Raw genomic sequence first — 22,366 nt, 5'->3', positions numbered from 1 at the left:
TGCAGGTGGATATCTGCTCCCCTGTGGACCTCCCTGGGCTGCAGGGGGACAGCCTGCCTCGCCATGGTCTTCCCCACGGGCTGCAGGGGAATCTCTGCTCCGGCACCTGGAGCATCTCCTCCCCCTCCTTCTTCACTGACCTTGGTGTCTGCAGGGTTGTTTCTCTTACATGTTCTCACTCCTCTCTCTGGCTGCCATTTCCCGTCTGTCCCAACTTTTTTTTCCCTTCTTAAAAATGTTATCACAGAGGCGCTACCACTATCGCTGATGGGCTCGGCCTTGGCCGGCGGTGGGTCCGTCTTAGAGCCAGCTGGCATTGGCTCTGTCGGACACAGGGGAAGCTTCCAGCGGCTTCTTACAGAAGCCACCCCTGTAACCCCCCCTGCTGCCAAAACCTTGCCACACAAAGCCAATACAACACCTCACTATAGTACTTTATATATGAACTTGTAATCTATATTAGTTCAGCATAGCTCTTTCCCTGACATAAACACATTAGTTGTCTGTTACTGTTCCCATAATAATAAGATGACAGCTGTAGAGACTGGTTAATATCATATATGTTGAATCCATTAAGGCGTCTGAGATGGTAGCGAATCAGTTATTTGTTCCTCCACATGATGAGTTTGTGGGTTCATTTTCTGTAGGTTGGTGTAATAAGCATGCTTTTATAGCGTCTTGTATTTCTCAGTAACTTCCTGTGACAAAGGATACCTGCCAGTGGTACTTCCCACAGAGCGTGCCATGGCTCCTGGGCTGGTGGTTCTTCTTGTGGTCACTTGTCACAACTCAAAGATGAAAATTGTGAAGAGTAAAAATATAAACAGGTTGTTGACCAGTTAAAAGGGAATAAGCTTGTGAGGAGCCTGGAATAATTGCTGAAATTATCTCACGCCACAAACCACCGTATTTAGGATTAAATGTCATTGTTGTGAGGTTCTCTAATTAACAGTTGCAGTTATCTCTGAAAACAGAACCAATCAGAGGGTTCCTTGTAGCAACTGCCTGGAGGAGATGTCTTGTGAGATTTCCTCTGCCCCTTCGGGTTTGGTATTTGGATACCAAATTTCAGGATGACCAGAATGTAGGGAAATTGTTCCACCAGGATTCCACTGGAGATATATGCAGGTAAACCTCATGTAAATGCACAGTCATGTAAACCTCTTGAGTTCACTAATTTTCAGTACTTCAACATCCCACATGAGAAAACGAAGACAAGAGTAATTGTGACATTCCTTCGGTTCCATCTTACTGTGAATGCCAGTGAAAGAAGATCTCTGACTTTTCACTTGGTTTCTAGGTTGGTACTTTACTACCTTTTTTAAAGCACAGTCCTCACTTTTCTGCAGATAGTCCATCAACCTCCTTCAATGCCGAAAGTGTCATCCTTACTTAATGGAGCAGTTATATTCACCTCATCACTCATCATTGTCTTTCAATGAGAAAATACAGGATAAATTAAATTTTGAAGTAGTTTAAATTTTGGGCTTCAAGGCAATCCAAGAGCACCTTCTCAAACTGTCTGACATCCTGTAAAGTAGTTTCGATGTGTACTGTAGAGGTCACAGAGGAAGCTCTCAAGAGTTCTGATTAATTTTCTGGAAATAATCTATATGATGCCTAAGGTAGCTGGCCATATCATCTCACTTTTGGAGTGCTTTCAGAGTTTCATCATTTCATAGTCTAGATTGGCTTAAAGCTATGAAGTGGTAGGATGCTTATTTCCATATAGCTTCTACCCTTTCCGCAGAGGACACCAGGGTCTTGGCCTGTGGAACTTGAACTCATAGATCACATGATCTTTTGCTATGAACTTCAGTGGATTTTTCGCCAGAAATTTTGATTATCCTTGTTAATAAAGTGTGTAAGGGAGGGATAGAGGCAGCTGAAGACTGCTGGTGAGCTGAAGTCTTTCCTTTGTATGTTGGTAGTTCAGTTCCAGTGCAAGAGTTGTCAGCAGTTATTCCCATCTCATGAAGGTGCTTTCTTTACTGTTCTTGTAACATGAATTCACGATTTGCATTGTGTGACAAGCTCAGCAGGTAGCAAAAGCCTTAAGGAGTGAAACTGTGGCTCAAAGGAACAATGCTTAGTGAAGAAGAGTAGAATAGATAGAGATTTTTCAAAGTGGATACTGTAAACATGCAACTTATTCTAGCTGCTTACCTACATCATAGGAATGTGGAGGTTGATTTGGCTTATTTTTTTTTTTAACCACAATAGCCTATATTTTGTGCACAAATCTTTTTTTAGTTAGAAAACCTGAGATTTTTTTTCCATTGCAATGTAGAAAGACATCAGGTGAAATAATAAAAAAACCCCAACCAACAAGGCCTTTCATGTGAGTATCTCAAAGTGAAAATGAAGGGAAGCTAAAATCCAGTGCTTTCAAATGCGACAAGAATTTCAGTGCATGACATATTTAAACTTGAGAAAGACATGAAGGTGAACTCATCTTTTTGTGTTAAGTTTTAATACATTCATAGAAAGCTTTCTTCTCCTAGCTATAATGCTATGGATGACTTTGAAATGGGATATCATTGAGCTTTGTCCCTGTAAGAGATCAGCTGTAGCAATATGTGTAACTTGAAAATGAAACATTTTCAGGGATTCTTCCCTGGGGCTTATACTGGTAGATATTAAAAAGCTATTGTTAATTCTTTATAACTCTCCCTAAAGAAAAACTTTATAAACTGTGTCTCTAGTATTCATCATTAAAATTATTTCATAGAAATATTTCTACCCTTTCCTGATTAGCTAGGTTTTATTTTTTTTTTTATTGCAAATATGACAATTGTCAGCTATGTGTTTTTAGGAATTGTATGTTATAGTAGATGAGTTAGTCTAATTAAACCTCTTCCACTAAGCCAACTTACTGATGGTTATCATCTTCCAGACAGAGTACATACATTTGAATTTTATACTGCTTGAGTTCTCTGTGGTGTTTTTGAAAAATGATTGACTGAGATGTTGATTTAAATGTCTTTTTTCTTCTGAGCTGTCTAGGTTGTACACAATATATTAGAAACATTAAGACTTAGCACCTGAACATGAGGTTATGTGTATATACAGGTACATCATAAGTCTTAGGAACTATGGTGCATTTTTTGCCTAGAATTTTATTCATGTATTGTGAAGATACCTCTATTTCTGTAGTCAAATGTTGCTACTGTTGACAGCACACGTAACTATGATGCTGAAGATGAATGACTCTGCTATTGCTTACTGACTTTCAGTTGGGGATGAGGAATTTAGACAAACAAGATGCAGATTATTTTATCTGACACTTGGTATAGACTTCATACTCTTTCCAGATAGGCATTTTTTTTACTGTGTGATTTTAATATATTATAAAGGCATGAACACAGTACTAGTTGAGATAGAATTCTGTCTGTGTGTAATAGTTGGGTTTGTTTTTGCAAGTGTGAGTGAGACATGGCTGGGAGAAGACTATTTGTTTTTATATAGCAAGGCATGCTTTATTGTTGCAGGTTAAGGTTCATTGGAGTCCCATTTTGCATCCAACTAGATGCCCACCCCCAGTGGAAAGCTTACAGGTCTGCTCTCTTCTTAAAAGTAGAATAATTATGAAATTCAGTACCTTGACTAAGTTCTGCATCTGGTGTCTGTGTATATCAACTGCTGATCATGCTGCAGATCTGACTGCCTCGGGCCTTTGCATTTCTTCTCTTTAAGTACTTCTGGCTAATAATTAGAGGCTAACAGAATTCTTTAGAATAGTACTTAGACAATACCTTTAACTAAGAGCTTAAAAAAAAAAAAGAGAACAAAAGTGAGTCTTGGAAAATAGTATTCAGCTTCCCTAAGAGGAAATCCTAGAGCAAGTTAAAAGACCAAATTCAAGTTCTTATCATAGATACATTGCATCAATGTGTTTTAGTCTGGATTATTTTATTTATATGAGATCTTTGCCAGCATAGCAAGGAACATAGAAGTATCAATAACAAATAAAACAATCTCAGTGTAACTGTATTATTGTTCACAGGAAGATTTGGCTTTGCTAGGAATGTTGGAGTTAGGTTTTCCTGTTGCACACATAGAGTATAGTTGTCCAAAATCATTGGATTACCTTTTTATATGGAAAGACCGCTTTCACTGAGTTGAAAATGTCTGGACTGATTTGAAGTATGTTTCAGATGTTTAAAATCATTACGCAGTGTTCTCCATGTTGTTCTGTTTGAACTTGCACTTTAAACATTCTTTATAATGCAAAGTATGTTTGCAATCAGTCCCTAAAACCGTAAAGTCTCTTCTCTGGTCTTAAAGGTTGCAAAAATAATTGGCACTGTGTAACATCGCATTTTATTTCAGACAGTGACTTTTTAAGTGAAGTCCCACCATACCAGATAGTGCAGATGATATAGTTAAAATCTTGGTATTGTGGCAAGTTTAACAACATGTTGTACATGGAATAATTTGTCATGCATTCCATTGTGCAATATTATCCACTGCTTCACTTGCCATCTTAAGATAAAAATTATTTTCTTTGCATTCAACACATTTTTGTCACTGCTGTGTTGTTTTATTAAGGTCATGTCTTGTGTACTCTATGTATTCTAGCTTCAAACTAAACCCATACCAGTTTAGGGAAGGGGTCATATTTTGTGATCGCCTGTGCTAGCAAGGAACTGAACTGGACTTGGACAGGTGTTGTCCCATCCAGTCCTCTGTTTCTGAATGCAACTTGTTAAGCATCTTTTAAAATATTTTGTTGTGAAATGTTATCGGTGGCTTATGAAGTGGCTGGCTAGATGTCCAAATTACTTTCACAAGTGAGTAAATTTTCAAAACTGTAAAGTGTGTTTACTTTTGCCTTGTATATTCAATTTTCAGTTGTCAAAATGGAAAGGAAATGTGTTGAGGTGCAGAGGCTTTCCTTAGTCATGTAGTTTCTTCTATGAGGAGAAAATGGGCTCATACAGACATATGATAGTTGTACAAATTACTGGGTGTGGTTATTACTTCTTGGAGAGGAGGGAACAGTTGGCTGCCTTTCTCTCTTGCTTCTTCTCTCCCTTTCTTTCTCAGATGATTTAATGTAGGCTCGTGGAAATAGGACATTACTTACAAGTTCCATTTGAACAGTATGTAGTATGACTACACAGAACACAAGGTAACTACTGGCATTCTTTTCACTGTGCCATATTAATAAATGATGGTTTGCATGTTAAGTTAATTGACCATCAGAGCTGTGACATTGTGTAGTCTCTGTGTTTTATGTGTAGCAATTCCAGATGACTGTATATCTATTATCTTGAAAAGCTCCAAAGATGCCTATGTGAGAAATTGTTCTTAGGTGCCACAGAGCATTTTGGAGTCTGTCCTGGGATGAAAGCGGTGGCATGACTTACAGTACTGATAACGCGAAGCTTGTATTTGCAGCTGGTTTCCATGCAGTTTTTAAACCTAAACCCACAGGTATTTGCTTTTTTTTGTTTAGTTGGTTTGTTTTGTTTTTAATTGTATTACAACTTTTTTTTTAGGTCAGTTACTCTCCCACTCCTTTGGAAAAAAACCCCAGTCCCACAGTACAGGGGGCTTTGTGTGGTCCATCAATTCCAGTTGTAGTTCCAGATGGCCTTTGCTTGCCAGCCAGGTTTCTCAGTCCTGTTTGTGGTACCATGGGCAGCAACAGAACATGTATTTGTGTTCCAGCCAAGTTGTGTCCAACCACAGTCTGCAAATGGGGTTGGGAGTAGGGGAAGGGATGGGGCTAGTACAGGAGAAGGAGGGGGCTAAGAATAGTAGGGAGTCAGGCAAAACCGCTGGGAGGTCTGCATGGATGAACGAGTTCCTAAGAAAACTCAAACATAAAAAGGAAGTATACAGAAGGTGGAAGTGGGGACAAGTAACCATGAAGGAATACAGAGACATCATCTGAGCATGCAGTGATGGAGGTAGAAAGCCAGAGCCCAACTGGAATTGCATCTGTTGAGGGGTGTCAAAGGCAACAAGGACTTTAATGCAATAAGTACAGATTTTTTTAATGCAGTAAAAATAATTAAAATATGGGATGATTTGGCTTGTTTCAGTTAGATCCCATTAGTTTGTGGACTGTTTGGTTTGCTTTCTGTCTCTGTGTGGCTTGGCCCAACACCTTGCCTGCTTCTGGAACACAGTTCCCTGCTTCTTTGCCTTCTGTGTTTCCTTTCCTTGTGGCTGTCCACCACTTTTCCCTTAATGTGGTGCCTGTCTTTTGGCACATACTGGTCTCTGCAGGTGCTTACTCATTAGCTTTTTTTTTTTTTTCTGAGGATCCTTCTGTCCTGGTCTCCCTCATCCTCAGACAAATTTGATGTTGACAGAGTAAGGGCAAGAAATTTAAATGTTTTGGAATGTATTTTCTCATCATTTCAACTGGAAGGTTTTTTTCATGTTTTCTTTGGACCCCTCCACTTGAGACACCCAAGAAGAAAATTTTGGCCTAGAGAGTAGAAGTTGTCTTTTTTCAGAAAAGAAACCTTCTATCTGCTTAAAAACCAAGCTAAGAAACTGAGTAGTCTTCTGGAATATGCCACTGTGACTAAGGTTGGGAGATAGATGAGGGATAAAAATAACAAGTGCTGCTTAATTTTGGGTGCATCTTAGGGAATTTGCTCATGCCATTCAAGTTTTATCATCATTGAAGCCACTGGTGCTAGATTCAGCTGTGAGCCTTGAGTCGAGAAGAATTTAAGCATGTGTTTAAGTCTTGGTGATTGTGATGAGACTCGAGCAAATGTGTGGAGTTTAAGCAGGCTGTGCTTTCTTCAAAGTGGGACTCTATGGGAGAGCCTGTTTCTGATGGTTTTGTGACGTGGGTCACTGGAGGTGCCTGGGATGTGAGCCAGGGCTGTGTTTAACCTGCTAGTTCATTGCGTCTCCTTGTTACGTAAAAGTGAAAAGCAGCTGAACTGCGTTCCTTCTCTCCTGAAGGTTTCACTTACGCATGTGTTACTGCTCCCCGTCCCAGCGTAGTCTGTCCAGCGCTCCCCAACCCTGGGAGGTTTCTGGGGAGCCAGGAGCCATCTGAAGCACAGGCCAGCAGGGGTTGCTGTAGGAGTAGGAGATGGAGAAGATTCGCTGCCTCCCTTTTGGAGAAGCCCTCCCTGAGGGTTTGCTCCTGCTGCCCTCTTTTTTCCCTCGAACCGCACCCAATCTCACTTGGGGTCAGCAGTGGCTTCCCAGCACGGAGTAGGTGGCTGTTGCTTACTCACAGCATTGCATATTTTGTACGTTCATAAATTAAATACTACGTTTTGTCCTTACAATGCTAAAATTAACTTCAGAGTTCATATTTTGGCTCAATACATTTTAGATGCTTTTTCATATTGTTTCTGTAAAAGTGGACAGTGGCATTCATAGTGCTTATTTCCAGATGCCCATAGATTATTGCTTTAATATCATTTGTCAGTCAAGAACTTGCTGATTTCCTTCAGGACTGGGATGTAATTGAATTGGGAATGATTAGTTGCATCCTTTTGATTGAATGTTGAGTTTTTTTTCCCTTAATTCCTGTGAAATCACTATTAGCTATTTTGGCTACAGTTCTGTGTTGGGTTGAGGCAGCGCTACATTGTAAATCAATATCTTTTCAAAAAGACTGCTGTAAATTGCCTAGATAGCATATGCATGGTTACTTTGGCTGCAATGCTGCTGCAGAGCCTGGATACTCTGCCTTTCTGGGAACTCCACAGGCAAGTCCATCATATATTTAAAAAAAAAAAAATCTTTTTAGAAAGAGCATGGTATTGCTCATGAAATTTAGACAGAGAAATATTGTACTCTCGGTGCTCATCTGTACCTTTTATATTTTACTCCGCTGGGATTACCCTGTCTTGAGGGATTTCTTTGTTTTCTGCTTTAGATTTCCCCCTTTCTTAGCTGTAGTACAGCCATACCATTTCAGCTTGCTAGTGCAGAAAGATGTTGTGAATTCAGTTGCTGAATGAGCCCGGCCTGACTGCAAACACTAACATTGCTAGAGAGATGCCAAAGAGTTGCAGGTGAATCTAGCCTGACCTGGACAACAGCAAAACGGTAAGATGGGGCTTTTTTAAATATCTAGGATTAATTGGGTGCTGGGGTTTCCCGTTTCAACCTGAAGCCTACTTATCACATGCTTCCAACTTGAGCAGGATTCATTCTGTGCATGTCAGGGTGGGTTTTCTCGGGAATGCTTAAAATCCAGGCAGAGGGAGGCGGTGGGAAGCTGGGAATGCCACATGAGACCTCTTGGCAGCCACCCTGGTGAGACTCCCCGGCAGCACTGCCTGCGGTTTGTAAATATCAGGGAAAAGGTAGGGGAAGGCTTAAAAGCGATGCTTTTCTTGGTACAGCTTTGTATTTCTCTCTCTGGCAGCCTTATTTATTATTGTATTAAGAGGATAGTATGGGCAATTTTTTCCGATATATGCTTGGCTGAACGCCCTCTGGGACAAGTGAGTGAAGGACATGATCAGCCACTTTTTCATCTCTGCTAACAAGTCTGTGCATCTTGCTAGATTTGAATAAATGTCTTTATCAGTTACGGATTTGCTTGGTGGTGGAAGATAAAATTAAAATGATCCTTTATAAATACATGCTATATCATGGAAGTCAGAATATCTTTTTGCCTTGTTAACCTCTGTGATTATTTCTCTTACGTGCTCTATTTAATAAAACAAAAAGTGAGGTAGTAATTTTAAGTAGTCATTCTTGAATGCTTATGTAGGAGTGTGTTGGCAGCGGTTTGGATCTTAGTGGAATATTTCAACGTATGAAAGCTTAGAGCAGCAGCATGTTCAGGGAAAGAGAGGATGAAAAAAGCACTTATCATTAGTACAAGACTGACTAAAATGTGACCATTGTATGGAATAATTTGAATTATTTTTGATGACTTAACTGACAGCTAGTGTGTTTCAGTTGTAGATCAAGGCATTGATTAATCTCAACAGAAATCCAGTAGAACTGAACAAAAAAAATATTTCACCGTATGTTCTAGCATTTAAAGGAAACCAACTGTGGTAGTAATGGTGGGGTGATGAAATATGTTTTTTGCTATTACTCGTTAACAGTAAAAGCAGAGGGTTTTGTTTCTAGAGAAGCGTGTTTATACTTTATGCAATAGGTGAATTATACTCCAAGAAGAGATCAGTTGTATATCAATGTGGGATCAAATAACTAGTTTGACAGGGATTCATGTTTGCTTTTTCTGTACTTGCCAGTTAAGGGGTTTTTCTTCTTTGTCACTGAATATGATTAAAGGGGGGATAATCAGTCTGATCTCAATTATTTTCTGAAGGTTTCATTATTATTTTGCTGGAGCTTCTTATTTAAAAAAACCCACAACTTTCTAAATGTGTGGTACTATATGTACCACAGTGTAAAGTGATGTGGGGCAGGCTGTTTCACACTGTATGCAAACTTAATTTGCATAGTTTTGCCTCAGAAAGTAGAGATGCTTTTTTTTTTTTGGTCAAGAATAACCTTGAATGTTTCTATTACAATAATGATTTCAGCTGCAAGCATTTTTTAATGGAAGTTTTCCTTTGCTTATCCTGTCATACCTACTAATAAATTGCAAACCTTCAGTGCATTTGCTATTGTTTAATGCACAGAAGTAATCCAACCATTTGTGTTTGCTCTCATGTTGTACAAGGAATGAAAGTCCAGAAATTCTAAGGCATGGGGGATTTTTTAAAGCAAATTTTAAATTACTTTATTTTCTTAGTGATATTTTTTCATCTTTGTATATATGTGAAAGTTGTTGCTTCTGCCAGCTTTCTACCTCCAAGTGTTTTTTTCTCCCCAAATGTAAAACCATCAGCTCTGTTCACTGTGTTACTACTGTCTCTGGAGTTCTCCCATTTTAGTTTTCTAAGCTTAAGAATCAATAACGTTTTGGATGTTTTTTATTGATAAATAATATTCCCTATGGTAATATTTAGTGAAATAAAGATCCCAAATTAACAAGGGGGGAAAAATAACGTACAATGTGGAAAATGTGGCCAAAAGTTAAGAATGCAGATGGGGAACATAAGAAATACATAGTTTAATAGGCGGCTAGTGCTGAGTGCTCTACCAAGATTACGATCTTCTCCGTGTGGATCAGTTTTGTAGTGACGCTGAGGTCTGTCATAGCAGGAGATAAGAGCTTACCTGAGGAGTGAATGCTTGCCATAGTCTCCTTCATGTCTCTGACTCCAGATAGAAAGAACTTCAAAAAGTTGGAGTTGAGCAGGCTAAAAATCATCAACATCGCATCTTAGTGCAAGGAGGTGAGCCAGCCTTTGAAGTCCTATAGCAAAAATGGTCACCTAACTGTCTCTTTTCAGCTATTTTGCTGTGTAACTCTTAAACAAAAACAAACAAACAAAATCCCTAAAACCAAACACACACACACACAGAGTTTTTAACATTTTTTCCCCTCGCACTGTAAGCTCGGGTGGGCTATTAAAAAGTTGACCTCCGAGCAGGTACTCTGCCTCAGGCAGGCAGTTCTTGTTTCTCCCAGAGACCCCACAGACAAGAAAACGGATGATCCCATTAAAAGGGCCTGTGCTTAGGCCTCAGTACAAATACGCCCCGTCAATCCCAAGCGGTAGCTGGCGTGGGCACTGTGAGAATGAGTCACCCAGCTCTGCTGGGCTGCCGCTGCCAGGGGTAAGAGATTATTTTGTCCTTTAAGGGAAATCCTTGCATGGTGCCGGCTACCACTGAGCTGACTGCCTCATGCAGGTTTCGGTACGCTGTCCTGGCCTGACCTACGTGGCCAGTAGGAATTTGCTGGGGCGAGAGCTTGTGCGAATGACCTGGTCAGGTGAGGCTTCAGGCTGTCGTATTTGGTGACTTCTCTATAAATGTGAGAGTAGGTATGCCCCTTAAAGCTCACAGGAGCTGCCAAGCAGATCCTGACAGCTTTGTTGGGGTTATTTCCCTTTGAAGTCCTGGCAAAATATTCGTCTGTCAGGCGATGCTATACACAGCAAATTGAGTTTGATAATACTAGTGTTAAAATTTTCCTAAATGTTTCAGGTACTGATGCAATGATAATTACAGCTTACAAACCATGTTGAAATGAAGAATATCCTAGCAAATATTAATTGAAACAACAGAGAGACTGTGTGATACCAGTGCTCCAGAGCCTGTTTCTGAACTAAAGAAAAATGTAGCTGGTGTTCTTAATTCGGGAAGAACAGGTTAAATAATGTGTTTTCTGAGCTTGAGTTCCCTTAGGTAGGTCCATACTGGCTTCCAACATCTTTGATTAGATTTTTCTCTTGGTACCTTGGCAGGAAGGTACATGAATGGAAGGTTGGTTAGATAAGGAACAGACTCTTAAGGACTTTACTTTTTTTAATCCTGCTATCACGATATTAATGTCACAACAACTTCTCCCAGCAGCAGCTCCATCAGTCATGAAGTGCTTCTTCCACGCACATGATGACTTCTGGGTTTTGGTATAGTTTGGTAAATACCTTTCTGTGACTACTTTTTGCTTTTGAGATAAGTGTATTGTATTGTGTCAGAATTATTGATTATATGCATCTCTTTCACATGTGGCATATATTTCACTAATATCTTTCATTCCACTACCTAATATAAGCTTACATATAATTCTGGATTTAGCAATTCAGCAAAAAGCAAGTAGTGAAACAGCAGTTTAGCGTAGTGCTGGGTGTTGAATTCAGGGGGGTGATTTTGTGTTGTAGGATTTTTGAATCAACAGCATAAACAGGTCATTTTGCCTCTGTAAAAGTAAATTTTGGGCTTTTCCTTCTATTGCTGAAGCAGTACTGTGATCTTGCTCTTTTGTTTATCATATTCCTGGGTGGATGAGCTTTCTCTGAAGTTCCTGTATCAGTTCTGGACTGGCCCACAGAGGACGCAGAAGCAGGCAGTTTTATCTGTTAATTGTCTTACTCTATAATGGTGTGCTAGTCAGAAACTTTGTGAAAAGTGTGGGTGGAGATTTTTGTTTTGTTTTGCAAAAATTTTTAGAATTTATTATTAGAATTTCGGTAAGTTAATGCTACAGTAGAACTTGCTATCTCATCCTGCTGACAAAGAGATCTGTTGCAGCTTCTGATTGAAAAAGATTTGTGATAAACTTCAGCTAGATGTTACATAAATGGAAAGGAATCTAAGGTAGTAACAAACATCATATCATCAAGCTTTTGACCCAGTCTGTATCATTCTATCCTGGAAATTGTATAGAATTCATGTTAGTTGTATTTCAATTTTGCTGTGTAGGATGTTTCATTATTTAATGTTAAATCGTATACAACTTAACCTGAAGAGGAAAATACCAAATATTGCCAAGTGAGCAGTAAGGAAATAAAACCAATAGAAAAAAGCATAATGCCTGTTTATGTACTGTGAAAGTTCAGCTTCATTTAATTAAGTTCTGATGCTTTTCAGTCTACAGGCTTAGTACGTTTGAGTATGTCCTCTCCCAGTTTATCAAATCTTTGCGTAAGTGCAAAGAAAATGTATTTAAACCTGTAGAGAATATGTGTAAAATATGCTTGCCCAGACTTTCCTGTAAATAGTGGGTTTTTTTAATGAACAAATGGGTTCCATTGATACATATTGGCTATAGAAATGTTATTTTAATATCGTGCAGAAGAGTTGTCTTGGAAAGTTATACAGTTTAATGATGGGGGTGGTTGGTTCTGCTGCAGCCTGGGAAAGTGGTGGAACCACCACCCTTAACTTTCAAGTCGACAAGGAATTCCCTGTATTTGGCAAAATAATCCAGATTACATAAAATTGTATAATTATAAAATGTGATTATACTGCTGGTAGGCAGCCATGCAGGAAAAGCCATGCAAAATATCTGCAGTCAGTCTCAGTTTTATGAAGTATTTTCATGAGAAACTTAGTGTACTGTAAGGGTGGAGGACTTCTCACTGATGTTCTAACTATGTGATTTTTGACCAATTTGATTCTTGGGATTTGTTGTTTGTTGAAAGTGATTCAAGAGGATCTTACAGCTTTGGAGGTGCAAATTGCCACCAATTGCAGAAGGCTTGGCTGTTTTGTACTGTTATACCTTTTTCTTTAGAATTGATTTGAGCACAGTCATAAGTCTACTGCAGCGTATGTTTTTGCTTGAACACATCAAAGCAGCAGCAGTGATTTTCATTTCTCTGTTGAAATACCTAGTTTTTTGAAAATTAAGCATTATCTCTATGCTGTTCAGAGAATTCTTATAAAATTGCAGTTGTCCTTAAGATGAGCTCTTCTCAGTATCAGTTTGAAATCTCTCCTTTTTAAGTTTTATGTGTCTTTGCAAGAAAAGATATACTGGAGTGTTCTTCATACTCTGAATAACTTTAGATGCTATAATTTTCATTATGCCCCCAATAAAATTCTGAGTGGTGGGACATGGTATGTTTGCAGGGGTTCTGCTATTTTTTTCCAGCATAGCACATTGTGTACTGAGAAGCAAGTTTCATTATGCTTCCTTACACCTTTTTGCTTTAAAAGTTATTGTGCTACTGCAAGTCTGACAAACCTGCAGTAGCTGCTAGAAAATTCCTTTAAGACTTTTCATTCAAGTTTTACAGAATCCTGTAACCAGGTCATTTACCTGAGGAAAAAAAAAAAAGAAAAAAGAACAAGTTAAAAAAAAGAAGTCAGGTGTATATGAGATCCAAACACAGATGAGGATTCTCTTGATATAATTGTTTGTGAAGCTGGACTTGTCATCCTCGTCTGAACTCTGACTTCCATGAAAGAAAACAATGGCAGAAAGGTTGTGGATGGCTGTTATGAAGTTTTCTGGGAGACTGAGTTGGAATGTAGGTTATTCAAATCTCTGAACAGTACTCGCACAAGAGAATAATGACAAAGCTGAAGCTCTTTTTCTGTCTATACCTTTATCCTGTGCTGATTTGATAGAGGATACCTTGTCAAATTCAGTGGTTTGGAAGATAATACGGAAGAGAGCAGATCTAGAATCGCTCAGAGAGCTTGTTTTTCCTTGTGACATTGATCTGCCTTGGAAGCTGCGTTTCTCAAGCTGTAGGGTTGTTGACCTCAGGGATGAAGCACCTAAGAGCAGGAGAGATTTCTTTCTTGGTACTAGAATGAAACTTTAAAATGCATTAGCAGAATAAAATAGAGAACTTTCATTACCTAGTTTTTGCTCTAGCTTTTGCTAGAGATAGTAAAAAAAAGGAACTTTGGAAGAGAAGGTAGGAAAGGAAAGAAGAAAAAATGCAGAAAAGAGGGAAGGGAATGAAGCAAGTAAATTTTTGTGTTTTTTTTAAATGAAGGAATTGGTTTGAATGAAGGAAGGAGAGCCAAACTAATTTACCATTCTAGTCTTGAATTATTTCTTGGGAAGCACTTTTTAAGCATCTGCTGAAGACTCCCATTGGTTTGTAAAGGACAGTACAGCCTGCTGCTTCAGTGCAATGAAGGTTGTTGTCATACCTGACACAAAATGGTTGTAAAACCTTTCCACCTGCAAATGCATATATTTTGCAAAGATGATTGTGAAACCTGTCCCCTTCCTCTTTTCTTTTTATAAGAAAAGTGCTCTGCAGCATATATGTGAAGGTCGGTCTTGAGTTCTTAAACTACCTTTGTCTGACGTTTCAGTCTGAAACAAACTCTCTGGTTCATTGTAATTATAAATGAAGTTTTCATCTCATCATGTCTCATTGCTTTCATCTGACTTCAGGCTCACCAGATAGAAGAATTTAGTTGACTTCTTAGTTGTGTAGTTGGGTTTAAGTCTTATACTGTCAATTGCATGACCATATCTGACCAATAGCGGTATTTTTGTTGTAGTCCCTGCTTGTAGGAGAACAATTCTTGTTTTTATTTTGCATGAGAAGTACTTGATATGACATGTGAAAGAATCAAAGGTCTTGCTAGGGATAGGCAAAGGAGCCTAAAGGAACTAGGTAAAACCTATTTTCAAGGCATGGAGTTGCTTACCATTTATTTTATTAAAAACCTTACCAAAAGCCTCATAATTTAGCAAGAATAGGCATTTTGCTGTCAAGTCTCTCAAGATTTCTCACACTTGAATGTGGCAGTGGGAAGACTTACCGCATTTATGGATGCGCCTTTGATAACTTCATGATCGAGGGGAGTGTTGGAGGATAGACTAAAATTATAAACCTGTAAACTCAGAAAGACTTAATATAATGTTCGTACAAAACTACTAATAATGCACTTATGGAAGGAAAACTGTATAAACTTGCACTGGCACATGTAGCCATCTGTTGGAGCAGGAGGCTGATATGGGAAAGGGATTGAAAATATTTTTTTAATCTTTATTTTTAAATGCTGTTCATATGGTTACAGAGGAGGATAGACAACAGATACAAATGAGTAACTAAGTAAAAGAGTATAGAAACCACCTGTCACAATTTCATGGGAGAGTTTTTATGTTCAGACCTTTCTCCACCACTCTGCTGATTACCAAAGAGTTGCTGGCTCATGCCCGGAGCTGGAAGCTGCCTCTCCCAGGCTGACACCTCTGTTGATCCGCTCTTCTGTCCTCCTGCTTGGTTTAGTGGAAGAACGACCCAACAGCTTTTGGATGCTGTCAGTCCTGAACCAGGTTAATGGAAGCAGCAGCCCGGTTGTAATTGCAGGAAAAGCTTGAATGCTGTATTACATGCCACTTACTTTGAGGCAAACCTGAGCATCGTGCAAGCAAAAGGAAGAATTTATTTGCCAGGCTTTATTACTAACACAGTTATTGTATTTTGGGGCATAAGTACAGAAATAGAGCAAACCACCCCTTTAGATCAGCTCTGTTGAGTTTCTGTCTCTTTTCATGTGTGTTACAGGCTGTCAGGACTTCTGCATGACCTTTATCTGAGACCCTGTCCTTAGGTGACTCCTCTGGACGACTGTTGTCACAGAACAGGGTTTTGCTTTGAGGACATATGTAGGCTTTTATAGACCTAAAATCTAATCTGGGTTCTCTTCAAAATCAGACCTTTTATCCCTGCGAGGAGAGGAACATCAACTTTAATGGACTGAAACCTCACTTTTCTGAAGTTACGCTGTGCTATGAACAGAAAAAAATACTAATTTTAGAAATGCTTAGCTATACCTTGCCATGTCCAAGGGACATACAGTCATGTGCAGTAATTCCTGACTCCAGGATTGCACTTGATTCAGTAATTATGCTAATATTCAGCTATTAATTTAGCAGAATAAATATGTGCTATATTGCAGGTCTGGGGCGGGGGGGGGGGAGAAGAAGTTGTGTAAGCACTGCCCATAATAACTTCCAGTATAAAACTTTATTTTTTCCTTGATTCAGGTGTTTGAACTTCTCAGATTTGTATGATCTTGGGATTCCTACTCCAGGTCTGATCACTTGGCCTTTCTGTGAGAGTGACTTGTTTCTCACTTGGCAATTCAGCACAGACATTTAATCTGCTCATTGAGTTCAGTGTTTCAGACAAACACAGAGAATTAATGTCAGAACTTCCAGTTCAAAAATTCTTCCATCTGGCACTTCAGTGACCTTTTTATATTTGCCTTCTTCCATATGACAAAGACAGTTGGTTTAACATCAGCTTCGACTTCAGAAATAAAACGGCCATTTTTGGAGAGTGCCTTTGAGATGAGCTGTGGGAGATGTATGAGTAAGTTTGTGCTAGGTACAGCAAGGAGCATACCATATCCCCAGATACCATTTTCAGTCTCCAAGCTTTTTTTTCAGTTGTGTTTGCTTATTCATAGCTAGCATTGCTAGCAATCTCTGCATCCAAATAAAGCTGAACAAATAATACCCAAGACATGAATTATAGTTCTGGGACACAGTTGAGCCTGTTATCCCCAGAGGTTACCAGAGAGAAACAACAGGCCATCAGGGCAGGAAAAGAAATACCTATTTTATAACCATTTTTTCCTCACATATTCCTTCCTTCCTTGTGTGACCATTACTCGATTTCTTGTCCTTTGTTTTTTCCCCCTTTATTCTTCTACCTTACTCAAGTTCTCTCACTGCTGTTTTTAGCTGTGCCCATCAAATGTTCAAACCACAGAGCTGGTGCTGGTGATTACAGGGAAGAGTGAGTGTTGAAGGAGCTCTTTCAAATTTGGGCCTGATTGCACTGGTAGTTCCAATATGAACTTGCTGGTGATGTCGTGCAGCATTACCTGCTCTACTTCCCCTTTCACAATTTTATTTGCTCCCTTATCTCATCACTTGCTGTTCCTTGATCTTTTCCTGTATTGTAGCTTTCTCACCAACTGAACTCTCTTCTCGATCCATTCGTGTTTCTGCTTGTGAGTGCAGCAGCCTTTTGCTGACCCTCTCTTCTCAGGGGAGATGGAGAGTGCTACCAGCTGGGACAAGAAGAAGCAGACAAGACCTGTGGTTATAACAAGAAGGAGCCGCCCTGCTGCTTTGTTTTTCAAAGAGAATGATTCTCCAGATAGCTGCATTTTTATTTTGAACAAAGCTGCTTATAATACTCCAGAACATTCCCAAATTATGTTTTATAAGTAGCAAATGTCACATTCCAGTGCTGCCAGAATCCGCAGATGACTTGTGTAGTTCCCAAGGCACGATAGAAAATAACATGCTTATAAAAGATAATGAAAACTTGTATCCAGATAGGATTTTTTTCAGTGAAAATTAATGCTGGCCTTATGCTCTCAGCAATTCAGCTGTTAGGTTAGTAGTCACTTGGCTATTTTTGATTTTTTCTTTATTCATCTGTCAGCTAAATGCAAGTGCTAAATCTTATTCTCTGTAATAGTGAGATTGTTGTGCTACCTTCCAGAGTGGTTTGGCTCTACAAATTATAATCTATGTCTTCATAACATTTAACTTAAAAAAGCCCAAGTGCTTTACAAAATTAATTGGTGCTCCCAGTTTCTGCTTGTGATAGGGGCAGGATCGTTATTACAAACAGAAAAATGGAATTGTGGAGAGGTTAAGTGACTTCCTTGCCTCAAGTCACTCAGTAATTTATTTATTTTTGCTGGGTGGGTGCTAGGTCTTGCATTTCCCTATATCAAGTCCTTTCGTACTACTTCTCTTGGAATGGTACAAATAGGGGGAATTCAGATGATTTCTTCTGATTTTTCAGTAAGAATTTTGGATGTTTGCTCTGGTATTACCCAGCTGACTACTTTTTCCCGGGATGTACACAGTGGCAATGATTGATAGAGGATAGCAGATGGATGGCAATTTTTTAATATTTTACATAAGTCCATAGGTACTGGATGACCAATGTAAACATTTGTAGGATGTTAAATGTAGGAATTAAAAAACAGATAATGCATCTTCTTAAAAGACGTGATGCGCTTCAGAGTAGTATGTCTTTACACTATACAAACATTCTTAGTTTTTTTCCTTCTGTGTGGTAGGATGTCTGGTCTGTCATGCCAAAGTTGATTGTTCTTTGTTATTGAGGATATCTTTATTCATATGAATAAATTCCACTGATATGGGACAGCCTATCTTTTACTAAGTACCCTAACAGGTGATTAATTCAGGGGGCATTCATGACTGGTTTTAAAATTCATGAACCATAAGGACTATAAATTACTTACATGTTTTAACTGATCGCTCTCACTCTTTAAATGCTATATTACTTTAAACAATAAATAAGTTAATCCAGCAACCTTTAATTCTAAGAATCCTGTTTTTCTGGGACCTCTTAATTTTGCTGACAGTGATGAAGTGAAAAAAATCTTGCATTGAAACTGTATCACGATAACTAAATCTGATAAACCTTTTTTTTTTTTTTTTTTTTTACATTAATCCCAAATGCAGATTAAGGAGTATTGCTTGAAATGATATAAGGTGATTCAAAGAGACATCTTTATTTAGAAATTATTCCATGAATTGTTATACTGATTTTTATTTATTTGATGGGGCTTATTATGGACATTATGCATGGAGCAAAAATACACTTCTTGTGATTTCAGTCTCTTAACTTCAGCAGTAGTCTTTATGGGAAAAATGTGGCTATATGAAGACATTATGTCTTGAGATACGATACTCTGATGTTAGGGTGGGGCTGTAGGAAACTGTAGCCCAGTGATCCTTACTAATGTAATGATGACTAAGCCTGTTTACCCTAGAGCAGCAGCCTTGGGATCTTCTCAATTGATTGTGAGACTAAATAGGGTGAGATGGGAAAAAAGATTGTCCAAGCTGTTCTGTTGTCTGTCATGCATTGCCTTCTGATTCTGATCAGCAGCTAAGAAAGTTGCAAAGTATAAACTATGTTATGCTTTTTTGTGGTTCTAAGATTAGGAATTTTGAAGTGCCCTTTCTTTAACGCTCTAGGTGTGTGGTAATGGCTTTTTTTTTACTTTAAATAAATATAAACACATGGAGAAACACTAAAAAACCTTTTAATACCAAACTGCACTAACTTTAATGGGGCTGCTTTTTATTTTGCTTTACGTTGCCAGAATCTGTGATAGGTCAAGTAATATTGGAATTGACATGAATATTCTGATTTTCTAGGTAACTCTTCCCTTTGCTATTTCTTTCAAAAGTAGAGAAGAGCTCTTCAGCCAACTGCAAAGTGGCTGTTCGTGCTGTAGCTTTTAAGTGGCAAAATTACTTATGTCTCATCATCTGTCTTTTTATCTTACCTTTTTAGTTGAGACTGAGTAAATAACTGTGGACAAATTTAAAAAGTGGGTTTATTTCAGTCATCAGGGTGTGGAGAATATATGAGATACCAGTGGCTGCTCTGGTGACTACTTGGTGTATTGGCATACTGTTTGGCAGGAGTGTGTGTAACAACTTGGGGAAATACAACTGTGTATTTAACATTAACGATTCTTATGTGAGAAATGTAACTGGCAGGATGTTCATGGAGAGGTGCTTCTGTTGGACCGTACCTGGGATGACAGGCATATTTTCTCCAAGGCTGGGGTCAGGGACTCTCAACTACTAATGCTGTTACCTCGCCGGGTAGAAACAGTCATTGCTATTTTCAGATTAAATCCTTTCCCAGAAAGACACCGAGTCCCTGGAAGTTTCTGAGTGCTGCTTTGGAAGTGTTTTTCCAAACAGTAACTTCAAACACAAAAAATAAGTTTCTGTAGGATCACTCTGTTCTCTGTTGAGAAGAGCAAGACTCCTTCCAAAGGGAGATTGGGTGTTCGAGTCTAGTTTAGGTTTTCCAGGACTTTCATCTTGGAACCGAAGCAGAGACTTGGTGAATGAATGTCCTACATGTAAAGTTCTCTGGTGTGAATACCATACATACCATTGCCGTTGTTTTGTTTTACCTTTTTTACATGGTGGAATTTTTTTTTATTTTTTTATTTTTTTTAATTAATCATCTGCCCCTTGTCCCTGCTCCTCTGTCACCGTTTTTGCCAACATCTGTTTTTCGGCATGCTTCTCTGAGGTACTGCTGTTGGGATTCCTGCCAGGCGGGAACTTAGGTGGCAGAAAGCAGCCGTACTCTCTCTTACGTTTGATGTCTGGGGCCACCTAACATGCCCAAGGTCATGGTGAATTGGCCAGTGACTAACATGCCCAAGAGGTGGTGGATTGGCCAGTGACTTCCCTGAGCCTTTACTATCTGACATAAGTTTGGAAGGACAGTAATGTCTGCTGAACAGTCCTTACAGGACAGTTTTTTGAAGTATTGCCTGTTCCACTTGTAATAATCTATGTTGTTAAATGTATTAAGTTAACTGGCCTATTTTTAAATCCTGTTTCCTATAAAGAAGAGGGAAAGCATAAACAAAGATCCCATTCCTCTGGTCCCCATACTTATGAGGTCTGCTGGCAGAAATACCTCTTCTGAAAGTGATAACTGTGACTTTATTGCACCACTTTTAAAAGCCAGATAGTTTCTGAAATAGTTTATACTTCTGAAAGTTAGGCTTTGAATGTAGTTTTTGGTGGGAGAAGTACCAAATCATGGCAGTAACTCCTGAAGGGGCAAGAATCACTTAAAGTGTTGACATACCTTAATGTTTACTTGTATGATGACTTTTGTTAAAGAAACAGTAATTAAAATTGCTTAATGGCTCATGCTGTTTGCTAGACAGAAGTTTTTTTAAATGGATATCACATTCGTACTGAAAAGTTCTTGCCTCCTTTTTCTCTTGATTGCATTTGTTGCTAAGTAGTATTTAGCCTAAGTCAAGGATTTTTCAGCTTCTCGTGGCCAAGCAGCAAGAAGGCTGGAGGGGCACAAGAAGTTGGGAGGTGACACAGCCAGGGCAGCTGACCCAAACTGGCCAAGAGGGTATTCCATACCATGTGACATCATGCCCAGTATGTAAACTGGGGGGAGTTGGCCTGGGGGGGATCACTGCTTGGGAACTAACTGGGCGTCAGTCGGCGAGTGGTGAGCAACTGCACTATGCATCACTTGTTTTGTATATTCCAATCCTTTTATTATTGTTATTATTATAGTTATTAGTTTCTTCTTTTCTGTTGTATTAAACTGTTCTTATCTCAACCCACGAGTTTTACTTTTCTTTCCTGATTCTCTCCCTCATCCCACTGGGTTGGGGGGGAGTGAGTGAGTGGCTGGGGTGAGTGAGGTGCTTAGTTACTGGCTGGGGTTAAACCACGACAAAAGCATAATTGTCATCTTGTGTATGACAAACCAAGATATCACCTGTGTTGTCTCTACATACATTTGAGGTAAATACTTGTAATAGTTAAGATGCCATTGATCACATCTTCATGTAGCACCCGTTTTGGACTGTGGTGGCATTTGCAGCATCTCAATGAGTGTCTGAGCCCCACTGTTTTAAGTACAGCATTATTTAGATTTATAGAGGAAGGGCAAGAAGGGATGATGAATCATGTAGATTGACTTTCTATATGCCATGAGCTCTTACACTTGTTTAAATTTGTGTTTTATTCTGGTAATTGTAGCTAATGCAGATATTCAGAGACTGCACTGACAAGAGATAGTTTCCACTACTTTCTGGATTGTCGTCTTCATTGGCATGCACAAGGGTTGTTCTGCATGTAGCGTTAGTAAAAAAATAGTCCCCACTCTGAAGAACCTATGGCTTATGTAGATAAAATAGATGAAATAGAATAGTGTAAAAAGAAAGGTCCTGTCTTACAGATGGCAAAATGGACTCAGAGGGAAATTCTGACTCACCCAGAGGATCACACAGGAGCATCCAAAAGAGGCTGAAAATGAACATGTGTCCTTTGTGACAAATACTATGCTTTAACTGGAAAATGGTCCTTACTCTCCTATGCAAAAAGAAAGCTGGAAATAAGAGGGTGGGTTAGGCATCTCCTGATTACCAGTGAGGAACTACCAGGTGGTAGACAGTGGTTCACAGGTCTAAGAGCTTCTGATGCTAAGTATTTGTATGTATCATTTGAGAGGCTGAAATTTATAAGAATAACTTTTGTTATGGACTACAAGGGGAAAATGAT

The 22,366-nt window shown here is 39.0% G+C and overlaps 1 protein-coding gene across 6 annotated transcripts in view; it reads left to right on the top strand.

Moving 5' to 3' along the window:
- CDK14 (cyclin dependent kinase 14) overlaps positions 1 to 22,366 on the top strand; it is a 334,071-nt gene that overhangs the window by 65,736 nt on the left and 245,969 nt on the right. The window contains exon 1 of one of the 6 annotated variants that reach the window (XM_069775377.1): positions 7,908 to 8,040. The exons of 4 other annotated variants lie outside the window; for them this stretch is intronic. Coding sequence is in view for 1 of the 2 variants with exons in the window: in XM_069775369.1 (XP_069631470.1) it covers positions 8,226 to 8,300 (75 nt within the window). In the remaining variant the exon portion in view is untranslated. Of the gene's footprint in view, positions 1 to 7,907; positions 8,041 to 8,175; positions 8,301 to 22,366 lie in introns of those variants that run through there. One more of the 6 variants, XM_069775369.1, reaches the window with a different exon arrangement.

Source organism: Haliaeetus albicilla, chromosome 2 (genome assembly GCF_947461875.1).
Source record: "Haliaeetus albicilla chromosome 2, bHalAlb1.1, whole genome shotgun sequence".
NCBI lineage: Eukaryota > Metazoa > Chordata > Aves > Accipitriformes > Accipitridae > Haliaeetus > Haliaeetus albicilla.
Note: the sequence above shows the minus strand (reverse complement) of the source record. Positions and strands in the feature narration are given on the sequence as shown.